The following is a 22,669-nucleotide window of genomic DNA, read 5'->3' as shown; positions in this document are numbered from 1 at the left end:
GATCAGCGGGGTTGGCGCTGACGTGACCGCCACACTCCGGAGTGATCAGCGAGGTCGGCGCTGACGTGACCGCCACGCTCCGGACTGATCAACGAGGTCGGCGCTGACGTGACCGCCACACTCCGGAGTGGTCAGCGGGGTCGGAGCTGACGTGACCGCCACACTCCGGAGTGATCGGCGAAGTCGGCGCTGATGTGACCGCCACTTTCCGGAGTGGTCAATGAGGTCGGAACTGACGTGACCGCCAAACCGTGACACCGTCACTGCATACTGAGCCAGCACTCTGTGATATATGACTGGTATTCTGTATGACGTGGCCGGTACTCTGTGTGATGTGACCGGTACTCTGTGTGATGTCGTAGCGGCACAAAGTCAACACCTCGACATGTGGGTCACCAATAGGTGGCGCCAACGCGTGTTATTGTTGTGATGTCATGTGTCATGTCCTTGGGGCTTTACGACGCACTCAGCTGCTGAGGCTATATGGCGTCGCCTGCCTCTCACCCTGGCAGGAAGGGCGGGCACCGCGGGGAATCGAACCCTGTACCTCTGGTTTCCCAGACGCGCAGTGGTTACCGCATACGCGTTAACCACTACACCACCGGCACCCCGTTATTGTTGTGTTGTGACAATGTGTGTCGTGCAGGAACTGCGAGTGTCTCCACAGCTTCATTGCACTGTGTTATGGTGGGAATTAATATGAATGATATGCCTACCAAGAAGCGCTTGCTGGTATGGCTATTGTTTGGCCGCTAATGGCATATTGACTATCATAACAAGACAGATGCTTGCTGCCGTGAAGTGATGTTGTCGAACCGAGCCGTGGCGATGAGAACATACACCGCACAACCTGAGAGCGGAGTGTTTCTCGCTCTTCGCAATCTGTCCCTCCTTAGAAGCTTATTCGTTCCGGTCCGTCCGGGTCGATATCACATTGATGCCGGCCCCGATGTTTCACATCAAACATTAATGCCGGCCCCGATGCTTCACATCGAAATATCACAGCCACCGCAGCAGTGCTAGTCCACTCCGGAGCGGTTAGTGCCACTCGGAGCCGCAATCAGCTGGCTGACGGCGCGGGTCCTGGGGTGCAGGTGATTACGCTTGTGTCGCACTGCACGGGGGCTTGTGATGCCCACTGCCACCTTTCTCGATCGCCACAGGAAGTTGTTTCCTGTGCGACAATGTGACCGGTACTCTGTGTGATGTGACCGGTACTCTATGACTTGACCGGTCCCCTGTTGTGTGACCGATACTCTGTGTGATGTGACCGTTATCGTATATCTATGTGCATTTCACTGTCGGAAAACTCGATATACTTTCTACGACGTTGACTATGTTCAAAAACCGCCGAATGGATTGTGATGTTGACCAGCATACCGATATGTGAGCGGAAAATGTACCTAAAATTACCCGCATTTGCGAGATGATACAAGAGTGACCTGGTTTGGTTGCTCCTGGTCAAGACACACAATCAAATACGCCTAGTTCTTCTTCACATCCACGTGAACATCCAGCGAGCCCGGCAGACGTGCGACAGATCACAGCCCACCACCCCACTGCTCGGCCGACGAACCCGAGGCCGACGCGCGCCACAGTGCGCCAGCTCCCCGCCACGCGGGCAGCCGTCTGCAGAACTGCCAGCGGCCTCCTGGACTCTGCTGAACGGCCTTCTTGCGCTCAGTAATTTCCCTGGAGGCCGTATAACGGCCAATAAGGTGCAGTCCATTAAGCGGCCACAGCGGTTCCAGGAACTCTCGGGGCGGCCAGCTGTTGAGCACGCGGCCACGCCCGTGGCTGGTAGGCGCCGGCTGCCGCGGCCCCGCCCGTCTCTGGTAAGCGCCGGCCGGGTAATCGCCGCCCGCCGCGGCCACGCCCGTGGCTGGTAGGCGCCGCCCGCCGCGGCCGCCGCGGGTCATACACGGCTTCAGAAGACGGCCCGCAGAACGGCCCATCGGCCAAGCCAGGTCATGATGATGACGACAATAATCAATGTGACCGTCGCTGAGACTGTGCATCAACCCACATAACACAACCACACAACCGACACGTTGGTGGTCTAACCGCACTTAGATAGGGGCCAAGATTGGCAAATTGCCTTCCAAGGGAGCCGAACAACGAAGAATCGATCCAAACCTAAAGGACAGACCCTGAGTTTAGTCCAGTCCAGTCCACAACGTTTCCCCACCGGTCAGGCGCAGCCGGGCGGAGTTGTACTCACAGCATGGGTCGGCAGAGGGCGTTGAGGGCGGCCACGTACTGGCGGTGCACGTGCTCACAGTCCAGCGCTCGCTCCATGGTGACGTACGCCTGGCCAGTGACGTTCAGGTCGTCCTTCAGAGACTGGATGGTGGGCTCCAGCTGGAACGGCCACACACCGGTCAGGTCCGACCGCCCACTGCTCCGCCGGTCACAGGCGGTCAGCACAGGTCACGTCAAGAGCGGCTCAGGTCAGGTCTCGTCGGGTCGGGTCAGGTTAGGTCAGGTCAGGTCAGGCCAGGTCAGGTCAGGTCAGGCAGGCCAGGCCAGGCCAGGTCAGACCAGCTCAGGCCAGGTCAGGCCGCCACAGATCACGCAGCGCCACACCGGGTTGTCACTGGGGCTTTCCTACGCAAATGGCTACAGATGATGATAGTGATTTGGGCTTTTGGGCGCGCCGACTGCCCTGGCCATATGGCGCCCATACCCGGCTACTAAGGCGTACATGGGGTCGCCTTTTGGGCGCGCCGACTGCCCCGGCCATATGGCGCCCATACCCGGCTACTGAGGCGTACATGGGGTCGCCTTTTGGGCGCGCCGACTGCCCTGGTCATATGGCGCCCATACCCGGCTACTGAGGCGTACATGGGGTCGTCCGCCTCTCACCTCCAGAAGAGGTGGTCACGGTGCCCCGCTGGGCGACATCCTAAGCAGGTTAGTTCACTTTCAAAAACAAGGTAGCCGGTGGCGTCCGGTAACGACACGCAATGACGGTCAGGGACCCCACTGGCGGTCATTGACCCCCACTGACGGTCAGGGACCCCACTGACGGTCACTGACCCCCACTGACGGTCAGGGACCCCACTGACAGTCAGGGACCCCACTGGCGGTCACGGACTAGAACTGACGGTCAGGGACCCCACTGACGGTCAGGGACCCCACTGACAGTCAGGGACCCCACTGACAGTCAGGGACCCCTACTGACGGTCAGGGACCCCACTGGCAGTCAGGGACCCCACTGGCGGTCACTGACCCCTCCTGACGGTCATTGACCCCCACTGACGGTCACGGACCCCCACTGGCGGTCACTGACCCCTCCTGACGGTCATTGACTCCCACTGGCGGTCACGGACTCTATGGCGGTCACGGACCCCCCTGGCGGTCATGAAGTCCCACTTGCAGTCACAGAGTCGGCGCCACGAAATTCCGCAGGGAGGCGCTCCAATCGCTGATGCCGCATTGCTATCGTCTGGGTCGTCGCTCTCGGAACGGTCACGCACACACCCAAACACACGCGCATGCACACATGCTCCCAGCCCATGATTGGCCGCGTGGGTAAGACTGGCATTGGACGATCAGCAGAAGCCAACTATTGGCTGAACCATACCGCGCCGTGTTATGAACAGCACGAAGTATGTGCCGTGAAAGATATTAGGCTTGTATTTAGTACGTAAATGTGTTGACGTCAATACACGGACATATGTCTGCACATTATAATGAATGCACGGATGAGCTGTTCTTCTGCAGCCTGACCCAGCAGCCGTAAGCAAGCGGGTTTTTGCAGCTCTCCGATGAAAACATGTCCAGTAAGCACACAAGCCTAGCAGCACACGCCCGGGTGGCCAGTTGAATACCCTTCGCTCGGGTGGGGTTGATTTGCCCACCCCCCCCCCCCCTGAGATCTCAAAAACTAAGAGAGCCAGAGGCATCAAACTCACACGGTGCGTTGGCATTTCTGTGAAATCACCTGTGTCAAAATTATATGTTCTTGGGTCATGACCTTCGGGTCAAATAAGGTCAAACAAGGTCAAACCCCAGATTGCTGTCAAGAATGTCCCCAGACCTTCTCATGCAGCTACCACACACCTAGAAAGCTGTTATGGGCAGAAGGTTACTGGTTCTCATTTAAGGTCCGTGACCTTGTTTGACTTTTCGAAGTCATGGCGACCAAAACCAAGCAAGACTGCTTGGATTTTTGCATGTGAATAACGTCAAGGATTACGCTAGCAGCATGTTCCTAAAAACGAAATGTTAACCTGGGCCATCTAAGGTGAGTGACCTACTCTGACCTTTAAGAAATCCACGGAAATGTATAACGCGGTTCCCGTTATCAACAAATTCAAAAGGAGCACAGCAAACTAATTCCGGAAAAACCCTTGGGGGCGGGGGGGGGGGGGCAAACTGATCCCAACCCGACGGCGCGCTGGGGGATCCTCTCCGCGTTTGCCGAACATCACCAATCGGCGTTTCGTCCGTCGCAGACGCGGCGGCACCAGTCTCGCGCGGACACGCTGCTGGCTGACGCAACAGCCTACACTATACAGGCTTTTAAGATTAAGTGAAGCACCCGCAGAATCTGAAGGGAGTACGTGGAAATAGTCACAGAGCACGTCCGTCCTTAATCCATCACAAAAATGGGTCTGTGTTGGCGCGATGGGAGCAATCCAACAAAGATTATTTTGGACGTTCGCGGGCGTTTCCGCTGCGTCGTCTTTTGCGCCCCGGCGCTGCAACACAGGCTAACCGATCATCGAGTAACCAGTACAATGGCACGCGCACCACACCAGCATTCGACGGGACCAGCACACCGTAACGGCTGCCAGCCGCGGCCCCGTTCCTGCGCCCGTCGTAATTTGTCAGCGGCCGGGCGGCGGATCAGCCCGCGGCGCCGAGCTCGTGCGTCAGCGCCGGTGGCCAGCCGACGGCCAACTGCGCGCCATCGGCCCGCTGACGCATCGTGTGCGGACGCATCTGGGGCGGCGGGGCAGGCCCGGTGACGGGCTCGACTGACAGATCGGCGCGCGGACCTGCCGGCCGCACCAGCCGCAGGGCTCGAGCTGTCAGACGGCGGCTCGCGTCTCCCCTGATCCGCATCCCGGCGAAAGATGCTGCGTATGCGGCCGTATAAGTGCGGTTGCATTCCCGGTAGCAGGCCGGCCGGCCTGATATCGAGGTATTGGTTTGTGGTATTGCCAGCTCCAGGTATCCATATCGGCGCTATCGGTTTTTTGTACACCAATGTCGCCGCAGGAACATGGCTTCCAACGTCATCAGATCGTGCGATAGACTGGTCGGAACTCAGCGTAGACCGATTAGGGGGATATTCACAGCGGGACGTTTAATCAAAAGTTGCCAGAGAGGGCGCAAGTTTGGCTTGATAACGATGTGAGCTGAATAGGAGCAAAAATTGCGGCGCCACAGGCAGCTGAACGCAACACATGTGCTTCTGCGTGCTGCGCTTTAGTGGAATTGCTCCAGGCCAGTGATTGCGGAGGGGTCGGGCTTCGTTCGGTCGAGTGGTGGATAAGTTCAGGTGCTTGACTGCGTCAAAAATCGGTGAGCACTGCTGCGATTGCATTCGAATAATTCAGACCAGCGCCGCTCCTCGATAACCACAGCGCGTCGAGAATTGCTGCTTACATTAGAGTGACGATCACCACAAACGAGCACGACAATGACACGTTTCACGAAAAGGAACAACACATCGTGGCCGTTCGGCGGCTCGCCATGCGATTCTGTTCTGATCACAGTGTCTCGTATTCCCGCTCTACCGATGGCAGCACTCCGAATGGCAAGCGTGATGTCGAGGTTTCTACCTACTTATCAGAACCAACGTTGTAATCAAGGTTGCCTCATCATGGTCTTCACATTAGAGGGAGTGTTCCACCTTCATATGGGGTTTTGAACTGAAGTAGCCATCTCGAGGACCTTTTGATGCAGTTCACGGCCATGCCCTTTTTAAGGCCCAAACCCTTCTGGTTCCTGAGTTACATGCCCGCAAAAGTGGGAAAAGGTTTACTGGGAGACTACTTCAGTCACCTTGGCATTGATGTCGCCATAGAAACGTCCTACGATCACCATTATATTACAAGCTGTTTTCTGCTGATGGTCAAAACAGCATGGCCGTGGCACATTTGCAAGCGCGATGATGCAGCACGTATGATACAATGCGCGGAAGATGATTGGCTGCTAGCGGAATTTCGCTGCTGAATGCGAATCGCGCACGCAGGCGTGAGCACTTTCGTGTTGTGCGGCGCTTGTCGTCAACGGCGTATTTTTCCTTATTTCTAGGCCATAGGCCAACGTTATAGAAAAAACGCCACTGTCTGCAAACAAGTGCGGCACGGAAAAGAAAACAGCACTCTCCCGAATGTCATAAAAAGAAAACGGGACGGCAACTCTATCCTTTTTCTCTCGCTGGTGTTCTTTTCTTCTTCTACTGGCGTATTTCTCACAGACAGCTCGGTTGGCGCATTGTGCACTGGAGCAAACAACCTTGCAAGGGTTTGTGGGTTGGCAAGGCACTATAATAATAGGGAAATATTACAGTAATTTCTTATATATACATATATATATATACATATATACATATATATATATATATATATATATATATATATAATGACATCTTGACACCTGTTGTACGACAAATTTTACCCTTTAACAAAAAATCGTGTCCTACAGGTACAACCTCTTGAGTTGCACTTACCATGAACCCCCGTGGGGACTCTGTTTTGGAGGGGGCTCACGGTGAAATGCGGTGTTATAACCGAAAACCTTTGCGGAGATTGAGAGAAAACCAGCAATTTGATAGTCCTGCGGACTGTGCAAGTGAGGGATCGCACTTATTTGAGATAAGACTGTGAATCAGGCGCTTGAAATGGGTGCGATCAATGGTGGTGTGTGCCAATGGCTTGTATTGATCTTCATGTGATGGGGAGTGTGCGTGCAAGGTTTGTACTTTTGTTTTGAGACTGAGAGAGAACATTGTTTCGGTATTCTTTAAGCCCATTGACTCCCAAAATAAAATGTGATACATCGATACCTGCCTCTATCTTTATGTTTGCATTCCAATATGACAAGGTAGTGATGCCAGTCAACTGAAATGAACACTAGCACCTGTGCTGCGTGGGTGTACAAAGGCAATTTGCTACTTCGTTATGATCTTGCAACACTTTGAACCTATTGAGATAATACAGCATGTAATTAATCCATTGCATGCCACTACATTGGCAATTCATTTTGGCAACAGGGGCAAGTCTGCGCGGCTTCTTAATGCACATGCTTGGTATAAGCTGGCATGACACAGCTTTGCAAAATTGTCTTCCCCTTGAAAATCTTGAAAATGTAGCGCTGTAATATTATGGATGCACATGCTACTGTCTTAATAAATTTTGTATGCAAGCAAGCATTGCTTGTGGGCCATCAATGTCATAGTCATTGGAACTTGTGGTAGATGCTGGGTGCTGAGAAAGGTGGAAAAGTATTGCTGTTGGTTTCTTGGATAGCATTTAATATTTTTATCACGAGCCTTGTGTACATCAGCAGCTTCATCACTTCCTTGCATTTCACCCATCTAACCATTACTGCATGCACCTGTCATGTTTCCACCCTTGTGCAAGGTCAGCAGGTCTGCAGTGTCATTGCAATACATGTAATATCGTCTTGTTGCATAGGTGTTATTACTTGTGTGAACAAGACTTTTGAGTGAAGAAGCCTGATGGCTGCAGGCTGCGTAAATAATCCTGAGTAAAAAAATCGTGGTAGCTCAATCTTATCATTTGTACCATATCCATAGCAATGTTTTGACAATCAATTCATAGCAACGCTACAAATTAACTTATTTGTACATGCAACTGCACTTCCGGTTCCAAATAATAGAGTAACTACTATGCACATCACATGATATCAATGTTGGGAATGGGCGCTGTATGACCTACAGCAGTCGATACGCCCTAAAACCCCAAATCATCATCATCATCATCATTATCAATGTTAGGACTACAGCACTGCAGGCAAGGATAGACCGGCAATTTAATATTGGCATCCTCAACAGTCCTTGGCAGGTTTCGGTAAGAGATTCATGGCACTATGCGGCAGTTTTCACAACATATCGTGCTTTGATATCAATAATCCGCCATAAAAGCTGACGACCGCTATGTTCCACATGTCAAACAGCCCATCAAAGTTTTGTTACAACCAGTACCAAGACAAAAAGTCCACAAACAAGCCATTGACTTATCCGCCACCCAACGCAGCGCCCGCGACGAGAACGGCCAGCTGGCGTCAGCTTTTGCGCGTTTCGAGGCATTCTGTACGTCTGGCTGCCAGATGCTGCCAGGTATTGCTGTCGTCACAACACGATTTCATCGCGCCATGAAACGATGACGTAATGAGGCGCATTTTTACAAACTTCGAATTTTTGCTACTTAGGGTCGGTTTTGAACACTGAAAGCTTATCAACAGTTACAAGTAAGCTCTTCCCGTCACATCTGATGCTTATCTCAAGATCTTCAAATGTGGAACATTCCTTTTAACGTCACACATTTCTTCAAATAGCATTGCAAGCCTTTGGAATGTTCTTATTGAAGACATCATGAGTGGGGCACTATGAAGCGGAAATCCATTCGACACTTCTCTTTATCTGTTGGTGCTTCGAGCGATTGTTCAATTCGCACGTAACGTTTTTGAAACCCCCTTCTGCACCAAAAGTACTTCTTCTGTACTAAAAATGGTTTCTGCAAAAAAATCAAATGGCAGCGGAAACTGGCACAGCTTGCATTTCTATAAATGTTTAAAACCGTATAATTCACCCGGCATCTGAAATTCGATCCACTTTTTGGCCTGATTTCTTCACTTTGTTATGATTGAGAAGCGCCGCGATTGACAGTTAGTTTTCGTAATCGGCATTAACTCAGCGTGTTAGCTTTTTTAGCCTTATCTGACCCTTTTGCTAACGGTGTCGCAGAGGATCGCGGCTTCACCTAGGGAGGGAACACTTCAACATACTTTTTCATGAGTGGCCGCCAGTAAAAAAAACCAAGACGCGAATATAATGCATTCATGGTTTATACCTTTCATGAGTGCGTCTTGAGACAGATGCGCGTCACGTTAACGCGGGCCGGCGGGGCAGAAACGAATAAGGGGCACCGCTACGTCACACAATATGTTAACAGTTATAGGACCTCAGCTCACTGATTGACGTGGTAACGCTCCCCTCTTGTCTGGTACCGCACCGCCCGCCTGGTAACTGGCTCCTGGCACGCCGCTGCATGAAATCGGAAGACATGACACCCAGATAGGTTAGGCATGGGGATAGGCATGAGGTTGCCGCCTCCGTGGTCTTGGGAAAAGATGCTGAACTCGAAATCCAGCCGCACTGGGTACGAGTCCCAGAGTGGGCGCATTGTTTGACCCGACTGAAATGGAGAGGCCAGCTGGCAACTGGCCAGCGAGGTTCAACCCAGACCCGATGCGGCCGTGTCGCAGCATTGTGCGGCACGTAAAACCCTCCGCATTCCTGTCTGGCGAAAGGGCGGAGGCAAAACTAGATGTTGAACTGGACGGCACGCTTGGGTGGTGGGTTCGGGGTACACGCAACAAGCTATGCTTAGCAGGTACTCTGGATCCGAAGTCACCCATACAAACCATTCGGGATAAATTTATTTACAAAAAGATAACTAAATAACCGCTCTATAAGGCTGGTGTGTCCAGGAATGGCTCGGAGATTTCTGGGGATCTGTCCACGGGGCACTAGCCCAGTCACGACGTGCTATGTAACCACGTCTTGCGCGCCTTCCGCGCAAACAGTTCACGCTCTCAGCCCTAATGCATTTCTCGAAAAACGAGGACCAGTGCAAAATCGCATCACTCACGACAGTGGACACTTCTCAAGCTTTTGATGCGTTGAGCGCGGCAGGCTCCCGGATAAGCCCCTAGGGCGCCACGCCCACCCCCATCGGATCCGCGACCGCCACCAGCGCGCGAGCGAGACGAAACAGACGTGCTCAATGCCACTGTGGACGTCCGGTGCTTAGCGGAAGCAACGTGGTCTCTGCGGCGCAAGCCATCATACAGGCTCTATCTACGGGTTCATCGCGCATACGTTGTATATTGCGGAACTGATGTCATACAGCAATAACTGCAGAGGTACAAAAGCGCAATGTATGGTGCCTAACTGCAGGAAAAGAGACGAAAAGATGTCAACACCCTCATCGCACGAAGCTATACAACCACAACGAACTATTAATTTTACCTAACTGCATTTTTCTTTCACACATATCAATCTGGAATTCTGCTTAAGCTCTGATAAGTTTGGATCGAGTATCCGTGGGTTTATGCGTGTTGTTATTGTATGTCAGTTGCTTACCATCGACAAAAATGTCTTGAAACACCTACACATACGCAAATGACAAGATAATCTCTAAATGTTTTTTTTTGCGTACACGGGAAGCTCAAACGCATCTTAAGGCCCTAAACGCAGTGCAAATTTAAAGGCGGCAAGAGCGCACCAAGTTAGGTTACTTCAGCTCGATTGGCAGTGAGCTCAGTGTCTGGAAGCTGAGTAATGGGTAGAACAGTTTAATCGTGGCCTATGACGATAAATTGGCAGGTGATTATAAAGGACAAGGCAAGAAGCGACCATGACATGGCTTCGTACCACACCTTAAGGAACCCCCAGCACTCATTGGCTAAAATGCTGAAGACAAAGTTGTTTGTCCAGCAGCCTGGCCGGGGCCGTGTGGCCCGGTTTCTCTCCGCGAGTTAACTACGCTATGCAATAACTCTGACACAGAAGTCATCCCTGCAAAACACCTGCACAAAAATAATTCCACATGGCTCAGTTGTCGCTCCAAACTGCTCTTTTAATTCGATGTTTCACACTTGGTCTGAACCTTTTGAGTTAATGAAGTTATGGGTTTACAGCCCACGCTTTGAAGTGTTTGCTGCGTGAGCCATGATCCCACCGTCCGATCGTGAAATTCCAGGTCAACGGCGGTATTTCGCCGAGTTTACACGCTGCCATGCTGGGCACGGTCCGTCCTGCCCTCTGGCGTCACCTGACCTTAAGCGCGGTCATTGCCACCAGTCGCAGGCTATTCTCGTCAGGCCAAATGGTGAGCGCCAAAAGCGACCGAAAGCTTTCCGCCACGGGTGGGTGGATCGGAGGGCAAGCGCGCCATTTCACTTGCCTTGCGCGTGCCGAAGATCTATTGTCGTCTTTGCACGTGCCGAAGATCTATTGTCGCCTGTCTACTCAACGGCTAAAGGATGAGTCTATGGGCGAGATCGGAGTGACTGGGCGAAAAAAATGACAAAGCTGGCAGTGGTCTGTATGCCTGCTTACTTCACGGTCACTGTTTACAGCTGTCGGATCAACCGAAAATCCTTTGAGTTAAATGAGTACAATTTTGCGGCCACTGTCCTCTCTCAGCTAGTATTTTTCCATCTGCAGCATTGTTTCTCTTTACACTGCAATAACTATGCAACGTTTTGACATTAGCATGCGCCCTTTGGCCCGGGATAACGGAACCTTCGGTATGGTAATGATGTTAACTAGGTTGCGGTTGAGTGCAAAAAAACGTAAAAGCGGAAATGCTTGTGTGTTCTGGGACTGACTGGCAGAGCAAACGTGCATATGCAATTCAGATGTGTTTTCTTCGCTCCATGAAAGGCATTATGCACACACTTATACAAGTATTCAATCCCCAGCATCCACACTAAGCCCGCTCAAAAAAAAGTACGTACCCTGGAAGACCCGGGTGCAAACGTCATGACATTATAGACCGTTGTACCTGTACGTTCAATTAATGCACAATACACGCTTGCATTGCCAACATTAAATTACACTAGACTGACCTAATAAACATTTTCCACAAAAATCACCAACTAAATCGGCTTTTAACAGTTCCCCGAGACAAAAGACGAAGGTGACGAATCCGAATTCGATATTCGAATCCAGGCAGATCTCACACATCGCTGTTAAGCCGTTGGCACACATCGCAAGGGTGATAACATCGCAAGAGTGATAACCCGCGCCCCGGCAGAGATCAATGGTAGCCCGGTCTTTCACACCATGACAGATCCTTTCAAGATGTGATGACTTTTGCCGTGGTGCTCCATCGCATTTTCGTGGTTTTCATCGCGGGCTTAGTTGCTGACGCTGTGTCCATCTGAAGTGCTTGTTATCAGAAAAAGGGCCTCCAGCTCCTGGTCTTTCGGCATTAGCGCTCAAGCGATAGCTTTTTTCCCGAGAAATGTTGAGGGGTTCTTATTAATTAATGGGGTTCTTCGGAAGACGCGCAGCCGCGCGGCTTCCTGCTGCTGCTGCTGCTGCTGCTTGGCTCTCGTTACGACGAGGCCAACCGGGGAGCTGTACGGGTTGTTACTATGTACCCGGGATGTGCCTCGGGAGACTGAATTCCTCTGCGGGTAGGCCTGCCAGCTGAAATTTCAGCCAACCGCTCAGCTCTAGCGTTATGAGAGAATGTCGCCGGCAACACAGCACTGCTTTAGCCGCCTCGCGATACATTTTCCGCGAACGCGATGTCAGTTGATCTCTGCGGATCCTTGGCTCACCGGCAGGGGGTCGATTGGCTGTAGTTTCCCCGCACGCCGACATCGCTGAGTGAGACGAATTTCTTTCAATAACAGGAAGTCGTTCGTGACTGGACCGCAGCACCAGCACCCCGGCGGGCTCCGCGCCGCCGTGCCCGTGGCATCCCACTGGGGAGATCCCTCCCGCCCGTCGCCGCCGCCTCGCCCGCGGTCGTCGTCAAACGCCCGAGCCCCGACCGAGTGCCCCACAACATCAGCCTGCGTGCTGACCGACGACGCCTCGCCTCGCCTCGCCTCGCCTTGCGCCTTGCGCCTTGCGCCTTGCGCCTCGCCTCTCCTCGCCTCGCCTCGCCGCAGGCCCGGCCTCCGAATGGTGGCGCATCGAGCAGGGGTTTTCTAGCTCGTCGATTGGCTCGTTCGTTCGTTGTGGCAAATGTGTTTGCACTTCGAAATCAAAATAATGAAATAGGGGACAAGATCTTGCTGCGGCACAGCGGCACACACTATTTGAGAGTCGCTTCACCGACTACGCAATTTTTGACAATCGATTGCGATGCAGATGTGTTAAAGATACGGCTTGCTTTTTTCGCGGAATTCAAACCGACCGTAATGTCTGAAGTTCAGTCTGAATGCTCGAAAACCTAAAGTTACAGGTTTCTGTCGCACACAGAGTTCAGTCCATGGTAAACAAACCCAAGGCATGGATGTACAAGCTCAGCCGCCTCCGGACGGCCTTGTGTAACAGGGCTAATTGCAGCAAAAAGTGTGCTGCCGATCTCCACAGCCCCAGCATGCTCTTTTCCTTCTTTGTGTTAAGATGTTTTTGGGTGGGTGACTAATCTGTTTGTGTATGGAGTCCTGGCTTGATGGATATATTGGCGGAACATCCACTCAACGACTGGGTACAATCCATCCGACCTTTGTACCTACCTATCCATCTAGAAATTATGTATTAAAATATGATATTAAAATAAACTTATATCTAAAAATGAATAAATTTATATCCCTAGCATATTTTATATGCTATGGAAAAAATCGCGCAGGATTTTCCAAACATGTTAAAAAACTAACATAGTTAACCTTGGAAGCCCTCGCGAAACGGGAGATATATCATGAATGGCCGAGGAAATGAACAGCAGTCCCCCATCCTGAACCCACGGCGATGTAGTCACATGAAGAACTGGTAAATTTTACACCATAAATTTTACACCATAAATTTTTGCACCATAAATCTTAAATTTCCACCATGCGGACTATTTCACTTCCCTCGGGTGCCAATACTTCAACCCAATGCACGCTTTAAGTACACATCCCGGAAAGGTTGTCTGGTACTTTATTCCGTTAATGTATTTCGCCGGTAATATTTTCCTATCGGGAAGATGGCTTGCTGCCTGCTGAACTAAACATGACTTCGTACCAGAGACTGCCAAATCGCTGATCGGACCTCGCCAAAGTTGACTACCCTGCAAATGCGCCCGGCTTGAAGTGCGTGGCAGGCCCAGAGGCAGTCAGGAGCACATTTCGGACTACCCAACAACGTATGTCAGACCACAGCAATGACCCAATTCGCCCAGCAACGCACGTCAGACGACAGCACTGGCCCAATTCACCAAGCAATGTACGCCAGACCACAGCACTGGCCCAATCCACCCAGCAATGTACGCCAGGCGACGGCACTGGCCCAATTCACCCAGCAATGTAAGCCAGGCGACGGCACTGGCCCAATTCCCCCAGCCATGCGCATCAGGCGACAGCACTGGCCCATTCGCGGGGCATGCTCGGTGGCCGAGAATGAAATGCAGCCAATTTGGCGAAACAAAGACGACAAGGAAGCAGCACTGGGTGAGCAAGCGGCCCGGAACAGAGGGCAGGCGACGAAGCCCGCAGTTCGCATGAATAGCGGGCACGCGACGGAGTCCGCTGTTCGCAGAAACAGCCGGCACGCGACAGAGTCCGCTGCCCGTGGAAACAGCGGGTACGCGACTGAGTCCGCTGTTTGCCGAAACAGCGGGCACGCGACAGAGTCCGCTATCCGTAAAAACAGTGGGCAAGCAACATAGTTCCGGGGCAGCGTCCGCAGGAGCAGCAGGCATGCCGCGGGGTACGCTATTTGCTCGCCTGTTGGAGCAACCGCATTGCAACCGCGGTTACACGACTGGACTTGTGTTCGGCTCAGTTTTCTTTGGCGCCAGCTCAGAACCGGCTCGCAGATTTTGAGATCCGATTCAGTTCATGACTCATAGCTGTTCCAAATTTTTTGATTCAGCTTAGTTCAGACTCATTGTTTGTATTGAACCATTTGGCTCATGACTCACGCGGCTTGCAAAATAAATGATCCGATTCAGTCCTGACTCGTTCCCTTATGCCTCGTGAGCCTCATGATTATATATATATATATATATATATATATATATATATATATATATATATAACGTCACTTTGTTATGTATAGTCCCCACAGGACTACACATAACAAATAAACTCATTGGTTTTGGCACAGAATATAGAAATGTAAGATGCTTGTGCAACGTCATATCTGCTGGTTCCTGACTGAGATCTGGCAAAGTTAAGTTCAGAATCAACAAGACTATGCTTTCGGCTTAGAAATTACAATAACAAACTTTGTCATTTAGCGAGAAGTTTTAAGCTAATACTGCATGTTGTTCATTTTAACACTCTGAAATGATGTGTCAATTTGCATGAGGCGTGCTGCGTTTACCTTTGCTACCATTTGAAGATGAGCCGTATGTCATGGTCACGTGCCGATCTTTTCTGGCGATGTCCTGTTAGTGGACCATGGCAATACAGTATATGGCAGGCATAATACAGAACAGAATATAATACAGAACCATGGCAATACACTAGCAGGACATTGCCAGAAAAGATCGGCACGTGATTCCGCTTACGGAATTTACGAAGAACGTGATCCACCTCACGGCTCGAAGCGGCACTTTCCCTAACGAGCCGACCCAGCTCGCGGCCCACCCCAAAACGGGTGGCTCGTGAGCCAACTCACGGTTCAGCTCGAGCCGAACACAAGTCTGAGCACGACGGGCAAACTATGCACTGCTGCAGAACGCAATGCGGCGCACTGACAGCCGCCAGTGGCGGACGCGAGCGTGGCCTGGGGTCAGTGTACTGACCGCGTGAAATATTGCCTCCATCGCGACTCATGCCCGGCGGCATTTTCCATCGCGGTTTTCCCGCTGGCCGAGGATCAATTTCACGGTTACTGTCTGATGGCATTCGGGCCCAATGGCGCGTGGGGAACACTATCTAACCCTCCCCTCGGGCCATGTGGGCTTGTTGCCAGCCAACAGCTGTGAACTTAATGCCTCGGATGTCCTTGACATTTCCAAATGTCGGGTTGCGCTGGTAAACGGACGGTTACAGGTAGCAGACGCGAACACTGCGAGCTCGACGAGAAGCAAAGTCACTCCCAGCGACACCTCCCGACAAATTGAGGGACAGTCCCCCCCCCCCCCCCCCCCCCCGACACCGCCCGACAAAGTGAGAATCACAGTCCCTCCCACCAACACCTCCAGACAAAAAGAGGTCCAGTCCCTCCTACCGACACTGCCCGACAAAGTGAGAGGCACGGTCACTTCCAGCGACACCTCCCGACAAAGTGAGGGACAGTCCCCCCCCCCCCCCCCCCACCGACACCTCCCGACAAAGTGGCAGTCCCTTCCACTGACACCTCCCGACAAACTGAGAGACACGGTCCCTCCCACCGACACCTCCCGACAAAGTGTCCCTGCCCAGAGAGCCGCTTCAAAGCGATGCAAATCTATGTGACTGCGATGCCTCTTCATGCTGCTCATGCCACAGTACCCACGCAACGAAGCGTTGACGAAGTATCTGACGGTCGTAACACACAACGCAGCCGAATCACGCAGTCCTGTGGGCGGAGGGGGGGGGGGGGGGCAGCGTACCTATGTTACATGGAAACCACAGCTCAGGTTTAATCTCGCTCTCACCGCAACGCCGATTCGTTCAAGGTCCCTCCCCTCCTCCCCCTCCCCCTCCCCCGGATTCGAGAGGCCTCGTCCAGAGGAGTGCTTTCTGCGACAGGGTATTAGCACGACCACAACGACCATTTCACATTTCGAACAGCAAAGAGAAACACCGGGCCAACTACGACATTTACCGCTGGCGCCATTTGCAAGTTCAACATGATCTGCCAGCTCCAATATCTTGCACAGAACTCAACAGCATTTTCGGACACGCAGCTCCAACTTGTTCTGCCGAACTGAACCAAATCTTCAGGCGCGGGGGGCGATCCGATCGCCCGTGCCGGCGTCACGATCCGTCCGGCTCCACCCGCGTCCCCCAAAGCCCCGCGCCGGGTGGCTCCCCCGCCGCGTCGGCGGCGATCGGCAGTCTGACCGATCATGAGGGCGGCGACGCCGCGCGTCATCCCCTCCGCCACCCCTCTGGACCCCAGCTGCCGAGCGGACGCCGCACGCGCTGGGTGGTCGCAGGTCACAGTAGAACGGCGCGCCGTGGCGGCCAACTTTTACAATTTCGCAGCCGCTGGACCCCAGCTCGCGGCGACGTGCACGTGGATGCGGGGCGAGACCGCCCGGTGGGGGGGGGGGGGGGTCGCACCGACACGTGCCTCACTGCGCATCGACAAGTGACAGAGGGAGGGGGCGGGCGGCACGTGCGAGCGCACTGCCGCCGCCGCGCGGTACTCAATCGCCTCGCGTGGATGACTTATCCAAATACACCGGGGTTCACCGTGTGCATATACGCGACGCAAGCCCGACAGCAAAGTGCGCGATGGTTTAATCAGCGGATTATCCCGGCAGCTGGCTCCCTGGAGCGAATCGACGGGTCGTCGTTACTGTCCCGCAGCTGCTTCCATTTCACAGAAGTCTCCGCTGATCATCCCTTCTGCGAACTGTGACAATTAATCAGCTACGGGGACTAATGGGTTTGCTGGAAATACGTGACAACAGCGTTCGACACTGGAGATTAAGATATGCTTGTGATCCCCAGCTTCGGCTCTAATTTCCGCTCCAGCCCTCGCCTGGAGACCGGCGGGCGTCGGCTCTGCACGGGGGACATGCGGAGAGCAGAGAGGCAGGGAAACACGGCACAGCATCGCAAGCGAGTGGTGTGATGAGTCAACACGAATAATGCGTTATCTCATCTAAGATGGGAAACATGCCAGCACTGAGAAGAAACGAACTCGCTGGCTGATCAGATATAATCAGATTACAAAAAAAACAGAAAACTAGAGAAAATGAAACGGGGACAAAACTTCGTTTTTCATTCCTCGTTTTCAAGCCCTGACAACATGTGTCCTCGCAGACTTCTTTATAGGCAAGCCTTCGTGTCCGCAAATATGCGTATGGCAAATGTTCGTAAAGCCATAGTTGCATATGTAAACCTTCGTGCGCATACGCCATTCTTTTTATAGCACTTATTTACGTGGGCTTTACTTCGTTACTTATTTCTTCGCGCCCGCTTTAATTCATAGACGCAGTTGTTAATATCACACTTCTATGCGTACAAAGTTCTTCGTACTGCATTTCCACGTTTACACCCTTTTTCATGTACATTTCAACCGACACGCAGTTGCTCGTGCGCATTCTTTTGCACGGCCAACATTCTGCGTCACGTTTATTTGAATTTACAATGCTTTGGATGCCTTGCAGCGAACTTTGACTTGGTACCGTGCGTGTTGAGTTGCCTCGCTTGCATAGAGGGGTCCATATGCGCTCGAGTCCGTTAGGACGTAACTTAGCGCGTTGGCCGCGTGCCATTCTCAAATTCACGGAAACAACGACATGGTAATCCTCACGACATGCCCACATCTCTGTCACTTTGAGAACTATACGCGAATGGTCATTGTGACTGGGGCTTTACGACGCAACAACTGCTGAGGGTACACCGCGTCGTCTTCCCACTACCCTGGCAGGAAGGGCGGGCATAGCAAGGAATCGAACCCCGTACCTCTAGTTCGTCAGACGATCCGCTTAACAGCCGCGCTACTGCACGACTTGGGCGGTAACATAGGGATCACGTTATTTGCGCGCACCGCTGTCTGAGCACCAAGTTCTTCTTCTGCGCAGTGATGATGATGATTGGGGTTTAAGAGCGCGTCGACTTCTAGGGTCATTTTGCGCCCGTAACAGCTAAGTGTTCACCGTGGTGTGTAAATGGCTGTGAATCCTACGTTTCTCATCAATGAAAACAGCTGTCCGGTGCCAAGCATGCGAGAATCATCACCAATAAGGTCTGAAAAGGTAAGACCTGACGCATCTCGTCCGAAGTAAAGTGCCCGCTCTGCTCTTCTGCGCAGTGATATCTGCTGCGTTTTTCGGCGTACGTGCTTAATCGCGTTTCATCCGTTGGTACGCTGCTGCGCGGTCCTCAGGTTCAGCCAAATTATACGTGTTTTGTGCGCTATTTTTGGACTCAATATTTATATGAAGATGCGACCATATCAACACCGACACCCTATTGGGAATGTTTGAAGCCGCCTACCGCGTGCTGCTGCGTCGTGTGAATGACGCGTACAATGGCCAAACGTCGAGGATAACCGTGCCGGCTGTCCGATTGCTCGCCCCGACTAGCGACATTCTGTTACCAGAATGCCGCCCGTCAAGTACCGGGCGCGGGCTGTTCGTGGCTAGAAACGCTTCACTTCGCGAACACACCGCCACCTCACGTGGTGGTCACAGTCGTGCTGTCGCCGCTGCCGGAATGTTCGCGTACAATGGAAGCCATCGGCAGTCGGCATGCGGAGGCCACCGCTGACGTCACCGGCCGACAGGCCAGCGCCATCTCGGCATCCCAGCAGCCAGCGGTAGGCCGCCAGTCACAAGCCATTCGTTTCAGAGGCTTTGGACAGCGGTTGAAGCCGTGGTGCAATACCGGGACCAAAAATACCGCGAACAGGACGTCTTCTGGTGAGTTTAACAGCGGGGGTGAGGCGGCTGACGTGGGCACAGATAAGACGGTGGCTTATGAATCGCGCGGGACATCCAGTCAGACCTGATATGAGGTGCGCATTGTCTGGAACGATCAGTACGGAATTTCAGCGGGAAGTCCTGCAGGCACGCATTATGACGTTGGTATTGAACTAACGCAAACCAATCGGCATCTCTTCTATTGAGTTCCAACGGTTCCATTCCATTCAATTCCATTGAGTTCCATTCCATTCCAACGGACACGACCATCTCTCCGACAAAGCACGGAAGCCCTCTGTACTAAGCTCATAGCATCCTTTATTGCTTTTAGTCCCGGTCAACAATACACCAAAGCAACAATGATCACAAATGATTGATTGCATTATATGACTTTCATAAAGTTGACTCGCCACTATTATATGGAAGCCTGTCGCCAGAGTAGCCGACATATTTGCTACGTCTCCACGCAAAGTATAACCGGGGAAGCTGAGACATCCCCGAGAAAAACCGGAATGGTGGTATGCTTTAGTTGTTATGTACGGGGGCAGCGCCTAGTAAAACTAAGGATGCCAAGCAACGATTAAAGCTTTCAAAAGCGAAATCAAGACACCTTTACGTAACAAACTGTGCACAAGTCATTATATTAGCGTAGTCTGCAAAATACGATCGCGGAGCAAGGCGTCGAAGGCCGGGCAGGGCCGCAGAAAACGGGAGAGAACATGTCATCGGAGCGTAGTCGACGCGATTCGCGAAACCATAACTGTTTACACTGTGGTGCACTGATTGCGCAATCCAACGACATGCTAAGTTCACGTAGATACACGTTCTGTGAAGATACTCATCCCGAGCACTTGTCCTGTAACTGTAACGGCGGCTCTGCGGGCTTCGCCTCCTCTTCAAACTCCCAACTCGTTAAACTCTCCGAGCGGTGACTTATTTAACTCCCCGAGTGGTAACACATTTCCAGTGAGTGCTCCAGCTCCCGACAGCACGCTGCTAACTTATCTGAAGTTACCTAAGTTATCTCGTGATGCAATAGGCTACGGTCCCAGCGCAAACACCTACAATACAACCAATGAAAAAGATAAAGCTACGCTATCAAGTATTACAAAAACCGCTGATTAAAAAATTAGATCAGTGCATCGTACAAAAAATCGGCTTCTGCTCGGACCCATTTCATTTCCCAAGCCCCAGACCAAAATGTTGCGGCGTAACTATCGGGCTGTGATCAAACTCAGCGAGTATGACTTGCCTGATATAACCATGTTGGTAAAAAAGCTGAAATAAAGAATGCACGCCTGCAGTCCTTGGCAATTGCTTCCACTGATTGATTGTACTGAATGGTGCTTGACCAAACGATCAAGGTGATCGGAATTTAGGGTGAATTTATTGCGCTAGATTTTGAACCTAAAACTCGGAAAACGGGCCTTGCAGTGTCAATCAAACGACTGATCTCGTGCACCAATTAACATTTCTCAGGTGGTAAACTTCCTTTAAGCATATCTTACACGGTCGATTTTTGGAACTTCATAGGAATGGAAACGTATTTGGTATGATGCAATGGTGTAAAAACATATTTGGTAGTTGTAGCACTTGCACGGATGTTGCCGCTCACAATCACAGCATGCCAGCTGAGATGAAAATAAACAGAGCAAAACACACTATTCAGACAGCAAAACACTGAAACGACCCCTTAATGAATCACATGCTTATATGAGGAAAGCTTTCCAACAAGCGTCTCATACGAGGGAATCTACTCGGACTCGCGGGATAACTGGCAATCAGCATCAACCGATCGGAGCTTTCAGCCCACATCGGTTTATCAGCACGCGCATCGCGCCCTACACCCGACGGTCTGGCCGCCTGCCGTCCGCCGTCTCTCCAGTCTCCTGGCCCCCGGCCTGACCAGCCGACTGGCACCCCGTCCCTCGTCTCCCGTCCCTTGTCCCCCGTTCCGTGTCCCTCGTCCCCGTCCTTGACCCTCGTCCCCCACCGGCTCCGGTCCCGGCCCCATCTCCCGTCCCCGTCCCCGTCCCCGTCCCCGTCCCCGTCCTCGTCCCCGTCCCCGTCCCCGTCCCCGTCCCCGTCCTCGTCCTCGTCCTCGTCCTCGTCCTCGTCCTCGTCCTCGTCCCCGTCCCCCTGCCCGGCCGGCCGCCTGGCGTGCCTCACCTGCTGGGACGGGTAGTACTTGACGGCCACGCCGTAGACGCGGTCGACGGCGGCGGCGAGGCGGGCGGCGCGCCGCTGTCCGTCGACCAGGTCGGCCGACCACGGCGAGTGGCGCGGCCGGCTGCAGTTGAGGTAGTAAGCCACCGCCAGCTCTGTGACCTCCGGCGGAAACTGGCCCCGCAACTCGGCCCGGACGGCCGCGTCCGGCCACACGCAGAAGTCACCCACCGCCTGCCGGGTCACGAACAGGGGTCAGGTCCGTCACCGCCCGGTCACACGCACAGCTCACCCACCGCCTGTCGGGTCACGGACAGGGGTCAGGTCAGTCACCGACCGGCCACAAGCACAGGTCGCCCACCGCCTGCCGGGTCACGAACAGGGATCAGCTCATACTAGAGTAGATCTAACATCGACCGGCTACACGCACAGGTCACCCACCGCCTGTCGGGTCACGGACAGGGGTCAGGTCACATTATAGCAGACGTAACACCCCGCACGTACGCGGCTACACATGACGCACAAGGTGTTGTGCGTTGTGTGAATCTGTCACACGGGTTCCAGTCGCGAAAGTTGAACATGGCGATGACTTTAACTGCAATTCGAGGGGCTCCATCAATTTCAACAGTTCAAACATCCGTCAGCAAAGGTCAGCCGGTCTAGGCATGACGTCACGAAGAGGCTAATCAGCGTCAAGCAACAGAGGTCAGCAGGGGTGGCTCCAACTGAGGCTACAGCCAGCAATATCAACGCTTAGTAGGCAGGCGTCAGCGAGGTCCGATTCATATTGATGCAAACTGGGCCCAGTGTCTAACCCACAGTGTGATGACGTAGCGCGCGTGACGTCAGAACCGCGTCGCGCCATGACGTCACCGCATCCAGAATTAACGTAACACCACACCGCAGAGCGGTCGGGCGGGTCGGAGGCGTTCGGCGGAAGAGAGAGGTTCACGCGGGACGCGCGGGTCACACGGTGGGACAAACCCGGTCGACACCGCGCGGATCGGACGTGGCAGATCCGCGCGAGATCAGACCAGCCACAT

General features: G+C 52.8%; 1 protein-coding gene across 1 annotated transcript in view; it reads right to left on the bottom strand.

Moving 5' to 3' along the window:
• LOC119095011 (protein tweety) overlaps window positions 1-22,669 on the bottom strand; it is a 50,916-nt gene that overhangs the window by 15,689 nt on the left and 12,558 nt on the right. The window contains exons 9-10 of the mRNA XM_037217917.1: window positions 21,630-21,860; window positions 2,222-2,361 (exon numbers count right to left, since the gene is read on the bottom strand). Coding sequence (XP_037073812.1) covers window positions 2,222-2,361; window positions 21,630-21,860 — 371 coding nt within the window. The remainder of the gene's footprint in view (window positions 1-2,221; window positions 2,362-21,629; window positions 21,861-22,669) is intronic.

This window comes from Pollicipes pollicipes, unplaced genomic scaffold (genome assembly GCF_011947565.3).
Source record: "Pollicipes pollicipes isolate AB1234 unplaced genomic scaffold, Ppol_2.1 Scaffold_4219;HRSCAF=4965_pilon_pilon_pilon, whole genome shotgun sequence".
Classification (NCBI taxonomy): Eukaryota; Metazoa; Arthropoda; class Thecostraca; order Pollicipedomorpha; family Pollicipedidae; genus Pollicipes; species Pollicipes pollicipes.
The sequence above is the reverse complement of the archived record's forward strand: the minus strand, read 5'-3'. Positions and strand labels throughout refer to the sequence as shown.